Source organism: Gouania willdenowi, chromosome 11 (assembly GCF_900634775.1).
Source record: "Gouania willdenowi chromosome 11, fGouWil2.1, whole genome shotgun sequence".
NCBI classification, from domain to species: Eukaryota; Metazoa; Chordata; class Actinopteri; order Blenniiformes; family Gobiesocidae; genus Gouania; species Gouania willdenowi.
The window spans coordinates 3580643-3589740 of record NC_041054.1 but is presented as its reverse complement, the minus strand read 5'-3'; the positions used below and the strand labels follow the sequence as shown (position 1 = coordinate 3589740).

Below are 9098 nucleotides of genomic sequence, written 5' to 3'. Positions count from 1 at the left end.
CTGATGACTGTATCACATGTGGTAAAGAAAAGGAGACACTTTATCATTGTATGTGGCAGTGTGAGGAACTTCAAATCTTTTGGAAGCAAATTTGTTGCGTCCATTTTGGATTTGATTGAGTGTAAAATGCCCGTTGATGGTAAAACTCTGTTTACTGCACATTTTTCCAAACAGCTTCAAATACAATCCAAAGAACAGGAAACTTGTCAATTGTTGCCTGGTGCAGGAAAAATATGTTCTAGCTTTGAAATGGAAGGACACAGAAAGACCTGGGGTGAAACAGTGGATTAAACTAATGTCCAGTAATTTGGAGAAACTGACATATCTAGTCAAAGGAAAACTAGAGGACTTTAAAGACATTTGGTTGTTCTTTTTACACCTTGTAAAACACTTTGATTTGTAGAAAATAACTTTGTTGTAATAGAGTGAAGGGTGGGTTTTAGGGTGGGGGAGGGATTTTATTTCATTTTCATGTTTTTTTTTGTATTTGTGTGTTTTATTGTGTTGTCGTTAAATTGAAAATTTCAATAAACATATTTGTGAAAAAAAAAAGAAATTGTCTTTCTTCACAGCAGTTTATAAGTACGGCCGAATAAAAAAAACAAAAATATTTTAAAAAGTTCATTTTTTTAATTCTATTTTTTATGTATAGATATTTCACACATTTTTTTCCAGAAAATATTAGTTTTCAACTCCTGTGAGGAAATAAAAAAAAATATTAATAAAAAAGAAAACCATAATTAAACAAAAATGTATGTGTATGCCACATTAAAAGCAGGGGTGTAGCACCACATTTTGGGGCCCTGGGTACAAACCATCTTGTTGGGCTCCTACTGTAAGTTATGTACATTTTTTTTCCACCTGGAAACTATACTAGTATTCTTGCATTATTAGATAATCTTTCTTTTTTTCTTCACATTAACCCAGAAGTTCTCAACCTTTTTTGGGTCGTGACCCCATTTTAATATCACAAATGTCCAGCGACCCCAGAGACATGTTTTTTTTCTACAATTAGCTTTTGATCATGTTTATTAAAGTGTGTTACAGATACAGAGTAGCCAGGATTAGTGATAAAGTGACACCTTAGATATTTTATACTGCATTTTATTTCAACTAGATTTATATTTGAGAAAGTTTAAGTAAAGGATAAATTATTCACTATATTTAACTTTATTTTTACAGAGTGATCACAAGCATGTTGGAGCAGTTTTTTAAATAATGGCTGTGATGGAAAACCTGAGTGTGTGACTTTTACCCAGTAACAGTGAGGAAAAACTTGTGAATTTGCATATGAGCTAAATATTTAGTTTCACTTGTGGGATTTAGATTTAGTTTTTACATTTCACATTTATGATTTACATTTAATATTTTGATTTACATTGAACATTTAGATTTAACATTTATTATTTAGATAAAACATTTAAATTTACATTGAACATTAAGATCTAACATTTATTATTTACATTTAACATTTAGATTTAACATTTAGATTTAACATTGATGTTATATTTTTAGAAGAAAAATAAATATCACAAATTTAACAAATATTGCTGTAAATCTGGTCCAAAGTGATACATTTTTTTAAACGTGGTTTGTTGCTAAATGTTGTTTATTTTATCATGTACAACTTTACAATCAGCGTCAAGAGCAAATGAAGCAGTTTTTTAATAATGGCTGTGCTGGAGAACCTGAGTTTGTGACTTCTACCCAGTAACAGTGAGGAAAAAAATCCCATTGGCTGAACAGGAGGCTGATGGTCACGTGACGCCTCTCCATTGGCTGGACAGGAGGCTGATGGTCACGTGACGCCTCTGTGTGTTTTGGGAGCGCACAGTGTTGATCCACAGGAAAGAAGTCAGTGCTCACCTCCACCATGAACACCTTCATCTTTGTGTTTCTCCTGGGAACACCCGGCGTGACAGCAGGTCAGTCCACATTCATTTTCACACTTTACTGTCTTTATGTGAGGAGGAATGGAAAGCTTTGTTTGACGCTCTCTGACGTCACTTTACAGCCTGGAGTTAGACTCACTTATTCACACTGGGACAACTTTACACCTACAACACTATCATCTGCTCTCTTTCAACACTTTCACATCATTTATTATTATTTTTATTATTATTTTATCATTAAAACGCTTTCAAACACGTTTATTAACGAGTCCGTGACGAACACTTTCATTTTCACTTTTTCATTTTTAACCTGCGCAACAAAGGTGCGCGCCTCGTGACGTCATTCAACCACATTCACTGAGAATAAAGTTTAGTTTAATGCACACTCCGAAACACAGAAATACCAAGATTAGAGGAAAAGGAGAATTTAACATTTACTTATGGATTTAGACGTTTTTATGAATCCATAAAAAAAATGTTTAGTTTTTAATATGTAAACTCATTTAATCAAACTTTTAAAAGTTTATATTTGCAGCAGAATTAACTTTTTTGTTGAATATTGTTGTTTAAAGAGTCAGTTTCTCTTCAATAAAAAATACTTTCATTTTCATGATCAAACTATAACACGATGTGCGTCACTGAACATCATTCAACCTCATGAACTGATAATAAACTAGTTATCATTAAAAAATACAATAGATTTGACTTACATCTGGTTTTAAAATCTTTGTTGAGTCATAACAATGAATAAATCACGAGAAAATTTAAATTAAAAATAGTTTAATACAGTTTTATTCATATTTTTATTTCCAATATTCAAAAACAAAACTGTACCAACAAAATATGAATAAAAACTTAAAATCATTCAGTTTGTGGTAAAACGTTTATTCTCTAAGGTTTGACGAGAGAATATTTTATTAATTTTCTCCTCCATTAAATAAAACAGTAGTTATGACTTTTTAGTGTTACTATGGTGACGCTGTCCTCTTTGATATTGACACCAAACGAAGCCAATCAGCTTCCTGCATTGTTACAATAACATTGTTAATGACTCAGAACAATCCTGAGAAAACTGTCACACACACAGTTTATAAAGTCAATCACATTTTGCTGAGTTTGATGAAAATACATTTAAATTCTGAACATTTGTTGTTTTAAATAAACATATGTCTAGAATCCTGATTCAGAAATACTAAATAATAAATCATTTATATAGTCTGAGCATCTAAAACACAGTGTTTAGTTAAAGCATGAAATAATGTTATTTTAGTCTTTGAATCATGTCCAACAATAGTAAAATGTGTGGTACAGTTAGTGTTTGTAACAGCAGAGATCACTGTGATGTGTGTGATTGTGTGGATACGTTCATGTTGTTGTTCAGTGTGTGATGAAGTTGTGCGTCTGAATTAATGACTCTGACTTTTTCTTACAGTGCTGCACACTCTGAGAAACTTCTACACGGCTTCCTCTGACGTACCAAACTTCCCAGAGTTTGTGGCTGTTGGTTATGTTGATGATGTTCAGATTATTCACTACGACAGTAACAGCAGGACAGCAGTGCCCAAACAGGACTGGATGAAAGACATAACAGATCAACAGTTCTGGGAGAGACAGACTGGTAACTTAATGAATCATCAGCAACAGTTCAAAGTCAACATTGAAATTGCAAAGCAGCGTTTCAACCAAACTGGAGGTTTGTTAAAGTTCTCTTGTTCTTTCTAATGCTGATGTGTGACAGTGTGTGTTAATGCTTGTTGTGTAGCTGTAAACAGACGTGTGGACACACACTGAAAACGTCTCCTTCAAACCCTGAATAGAAAGCACAGCATCACTAAGTGAATGCTGCAGGAACCATTCCCAAAGCTGGAAAAATGCTGATGTCAGCACTTCCTCTGTCGTCCCTCAGAGTCACTAGATTCTCCATTGTTGTGTATTGTGGATGTGATGACCTTAAAGGTGTCAGTGAGAGACTTGAAGCTCTTCTGTTTCCACAGTCACATGTAGTAGCGCCTCCTGTTGGTGAGATAAAGTAATGCAGCTGTGTTTTGTGTTGCTCCTAAAACTGGATCCAACTTTTAGATCTTTGTTCACATTCAGGCTTCAAAAGTCTTTAAAGTGGCTCCATGTCAGAATGGAGGCCTGCAGTGCTGAAAGGATTTGGTAAAGAATCAAACAGATGATCAATAGAAACACATTTACAATCAGATCAGACACATTTTTAGAACAATCTTCATCTATTTGTGGATTCATGTTCAATAATGTGTGTGTGTTGATGACAGACTGTCTGTGACTCACTTTGTCTTTAATGTGCTCTCTGTCTGTCTCTCTCAGGTGTTCATATTGTCCAGTATATGTATGGCTGTGAATGGGATGATGAGACTGGAGATGTTGATGGTTACAGACAGTATGGTTATGATGGAGAAGACTTCATCGTTCTGGACCTGAAGTCAGAGACATGGATCGCTGCCAGACAACAGGCTTTCATCACTAAACTCAAATGGGACAGTAACAAAGCTGAGCTGTCATACATTAAATACTACCATACTCAGCTTTGTCCTGAGTGGCTGAAGAAGTACGTGAACGCTGGGCGGAGCTCCCTGATGAGAACAGGTAAACTCCCCTGAGCTTCCTTTGCTGCAGACACATGAACACAACAATGTTCCTCTGTCTTTATCTGTTAGAATGAAAAGTGTGATCACAGTGAGTGTAAATCACCTGTATCTGTATCTCTCTCTACACAACAACACACTTTGATTTCTCTCTTTCTCTCTCACACATTTCACTGATTTCACTTTAAACTCTGGTCTTTGTTTGTCCTTTGATTGAGCTTTTATTTTGGTACTTTTGGTTTCACCCGTGACATTTAGATTTAATATTTTACATTTAGATTTACAATTTAATACTTAGATTTACCATTGACGGTATATTTTCACGAGAAAAGTAAATATCACAAACTTCACAAATATTGCTGCAAATTTGGTCAAAAGTAAGAGAAAATTAACATATGACATTAAGATTAAACAATTTGATTTAAATTTAACATTTAGAGTTATATTCAAAATTTAGATTCAACATTTAACATTTAGATTCAACATTTAACATTTAAGATTTTTTTAACATTTAGATTTAAGATTTAGCATTGAAGATTTAACATTTAGATTCAAGCCTTCAATTTAACATTTAAATTTATTGTTTAGATTTAATATTTATTTAGATTTAATATTTAACATTTAGATTAAACATTGACATTATATTTTTACAAGAAAAGTAAATATCACAAATTTCACAAATATTGCTGTAAATCTGGTCAAAAGTAACATAAATTATTCATATGTTTTTTAAATGTGGTTTGTTGCTAAATGTTGCTAAAAGTTTGTGTTTATTTCATCATGATCAACTTTCCAATGGGCGTCCCATAGATATTTGCTGTAAAGCACAAACAGCAGCAGTAACACACTGAACATCCTTTCAATGAGCTGCTGTTCAAAGCTCACAGTGACTCTTTCCTTCACCACATTCAGGCTGAGATGTTCTCAGATCAACTCTTCCTCCTTCCTTCCTTCTCCTGCTCTTCATCATTAAAGCTCACTGTGTGCTCCTTCTCTTTCCTCTGCAGATCTTCCCTCCATCAAGCTCCTCCAGAGGACTCCCTCCTCTCCAGTCACCTGCCACGCTACAGGTTTCTACCCCCGCTATGCTGTGATGTTCTGGAGGAAAGACCAGGAGGAGGTGTTTGAGGGCGTGGACCACGGAGAGATGCTCCCCAACCATGATGGGAGCTTCCAGATGAGCGTTGACCTGAACATTTCTCTGATCAGAGCTGAAGACTGGAGCAGGTACGACTGTGTGTTTCAGCTTAAAGGTGTGGAGGAAGATCTCACAGTCACTCTGGACAAAAGTGTGATTTTAAGCAACTGGAGAAAGTCTGATGGAGGTGAGAGACTCACTGACTTCACACTCAGAGCTGACTCACACAAAGCAGCATCACACTGTTGTTGTTGTTGTTGTTGTTGTTTAGGTGTTGTTGCTGGTGCTGTTGTTGGAGGTCTTCTTCTTCTTCTTCTGCTGTTGTCCATCGCTGGATTCTTCCTGTGGAGGAAACGCTCTGCAGGTAATAAATGAAAACTGTTTTTATGGATCTTAAAACACTTTTATCTCAATTTATTTAAACTTTCTTCTCATTCTAATCAATAATTTTCCTTTTTCTCTTTTTTGTTTCATTCAGGGTTCAAACGTACGAACAGTGAGTCCTTCTGATATTTACATGTTTACTCTGTGTGTTTATGATTGACTTTTAATGTAAATATGAATGATTTTTTTATGAATCCTTTGGTCTTTTGTTTCCATCTGAAGTGAACTTTACTGATTCATTTCCTATAATATGTTCAGTGTTGAAAAGAATCAGTATTTCCTCTTGTCCACTAGATGGACATGATGGGTGGAGATGCTCATCACTCTTAGATGATAAAAACAATGGTTTAATAAACCAGTTTTTATCTTTTGCTTTTTAAACTTTGCTGTTAATAAAATATGAAAGTACAAATTCATCTTTTTAAATCAATGTAACTTTAAACATAATCAGAGTTTGTTAACATGTGTTTTTTAGTATTTTTAATCATAAAGGTCTGAATAAACATCTGAAGTGCATGTGTTTGATATTTATGTGTTTGTCATGACTTTGTCTTTTAAAACATGGAACTCTTGAGTTACTGCAATGATCATAAAAATGTGTTTTACTAAACGTTACTTTAGGGGAAGTGAAAAACTGGGACAAAGTTCACAGCAAGACGAGGATTTTATTCTGTTAACTGTTTTTTTTTCAGGAAATTTACTTTGATCTCCTGACAGGTTTCGGCTGCCAACTGCCAGTCTTCCTCAGAGGCTTGTGCTGATTGCTTTAATGTGTCCAAATAAGTTCCTTATGGGCGTGGCCAACTTGGCAGTTTTCTCAGGCTGGCCACACCCCTTATCGTCCGATGGTCTCTAGTAGCACGGTCTCAGCAGACGCCTCTGAGGAAGACTGGCAGTTAGCATTCAGAACTTTTCAGTAGACCAAAGTCAATTTTCTGAAAGAAAGTTGTCTGAATAAAAGAAACATTAATATATTATTCAAAAAGAACACAACATGAACTTAAAGGGATTGATTTCCTGTTATCTTGCAGAATAAGTTTAATAATTTTAAATCAAAGTTTGATGTGTTAGAAACAGGAAAAGTGGAGAAATGTCAGGATTTGGAGCTTTTTTATGTTTTGTTTTTTAGAAGTGTTGACTTTTCATTCTGAAGTCCTCTTTAAACCTGGATCACATCATGACATCTGAGGATTACAGTGAGAATATAAACTAATAAAGGCACTATAAAGCCTTTAATGATATTTGGACACGTATAAACTTCTTAGGTATTGATAGATTTCAGGTTGACAGACAGATGAATTTCCAGCTGTTTCATGTAGTCAATAATGGCTCATATATCAGGTGATCTTTAAGCACGTGTGTCAAACTCATGGTCCGGGGGCCAAATCTGGCACTTTGGAGCATCTAGTTTGGCCCACAGGAGAAAATAAAAATGACAGAGAAAACATCAATCATTGTGTAAATGAAACTCAATATTTACAGGGAATAGTTTTTCTATTGCTTATATCACATGATGACAGTCATTTTTAATGTTAAAGTGTTAGAAAATTCTGACAAAATCTTTTAATTTAAATTATTACATAACACTTTCCTTAATTTGATAGAAATTGGTCACAAATCTATGAAATTTAAAGTGAGGACCCTGTTGGGACTGATATCTATCACTTAATGTTTGGATATTGTCTGTTTCTTATATATAATGTATTTTTTGTATAAGTACAAGTGTAAACTAGGACACAATAATGTTGAAATTATTCATTTCCAACATAAAATCTGTGGCCCTCTTGAGATCAGACTGCTCCGTATTTGGCCCCTGAACTAAAATGAGTTTGACACCCTTGTCTTAAAGGGCCAGAGCTGTTTCAGGAGCAGAAAAAGGTCTCCTTTCCTGCAGCTGCTCATAATGTTGTGGCTGATATGTGTAAATGTCCAACTGACTTTAAACTTAGATTTGATGTGTTTTTCAGCCTCTGACACTTCGTCTTCCTCAGCGTCAGAGATGAGAACTGTGAGTACATCATCAAATGGACAAAGTGATCACATGATGTCTTCCAACCCAGATTTTAGATGGAGCTGAGGTGTTAGTGTGGTTCTAAACATGACATTGATGTTTTATGATCAGAAAGCTGATTGATGTGATAATAAAGCTGTGTAATAATGTGTCTCTCTGTTTGCTCCTTCAGGGGACCAGTGAGGAGCAGAGAGGGATGATAACACCACCCAGCTCCTGAACGCACCACAACAAACATCACTTTGTACTTGACTTCAAGTCCAACCTGTCACAAGTGCAGATGTTGATCCTCCAGATGTTGTGTTCACTCACTTCAGGATGTTGGTGTTTCCAAAGCTCTGTCCTGTCTCATGGATCACTTCTTTCTTTGGATTTTTAATCACATTCAATGCTTTTTAATCATGTGTTGGGACTGATAACTATCACTTATTGATTGGATATTGTTGGTTTCTTACGTATTTTATGTGTACGTAGAAGTGTAAACTAAGACACAATAATGTTGAAATTACTGATTTTCCAACATAAAATCTGTGGCCCTCTTGAGATCAAACTGCTCTATATTTGGCCCCTGAACTAAAATGAGTTAAACACCCCTGGTTTAAGTAAAGACGCTGTGTCAGAATTATATAATTTTATCTTTATCAATTCAGCTGATAATTCATATCATGGGGCGAGGGGGAGGGGCAATGTAATTTAAAAAGTAAGAATTAGTTTTAACTGGCAAATAGGAATGACAAATCATGAATGTGGTTAAATTGGCAAAAATATGCATGAAATATGGTGAATAGAGGTTAAAAGTGACAATAATGGGTCAACATATGCAACATTAGAAGGAAATGGTTTAAAAGTGCCAAAAATGTCTTCAAAGTGAGAAAAATGTGGAGAAAAGGTTTTTAAACTGAGAGAAGTGTCAGAAAGGGGAAAAATGTAGCAAAAATTCATTAAAAGATATGATTTTTTAGATGAGAAATAACTTATTGATCTGTCTATTGAATGAGATAATTATTTTCATTTTAAATCAGATGTGTTGTTTTATTTGATTGGTCGGTTTTAAGGTGTACTTG

The 9098-nt window shown here is 34.8% G+C and overlaps 1 protein-coding gene across 1 annotated transcript; it reads left to right on the top strand.

Annotated features, from left to right (window-relative positions):
• Positions 1-1790: 1790 nt before the first annotated feature.
• Positions 1791-8839, top strand: LOC114472402 (major histocompatibility complex class I-related gene protein-like). The gene is made up of 8 exons (XM_028461650.1): positions 1791-1925; positions 3325-3585; positions 4224-4502; positions 5509-5826; positions 5911-6003; positions 6118-6135; positions 7991-8031; positions 8207-8839. Exons 1-8 carry the CDS (start codon positions 1874-1876, stop codon positions 8252-8254), a joined length of 1110 nt encoding a protein of 369 aa, XP_028317451.1. The 5' UTR covers positions 1791-1873; the 3' UTR covers positions 8255-8839.
• The last annotated feature ends 259 nt before the right edge of the window (positions 8840-9098 follow it).

Coding starts and splice junctions, on each gene's coding strand:
- LOC114472402 (XM_028461650.1), top strand. CDS start 1,874: ATGAACACCTTCATCTTTGTGTTTCTCCTGGGAACACCCGGCGTGACA. Junction 4,503..5,508: donor GAGCTCCCTGATGAGAACAG/GTAAACTCCCCT, acceptor TTTCCTCTGCAG/ATCTTCCCTCCATCAAGCTC. Junction 5,827..5,910: donor CTGGAGAAAGTCTGATGGAG/GTGAGAGACTCA, acceptor GTTGTTGTTTAG/GTGTTGTTGCTGGTGCTGTT.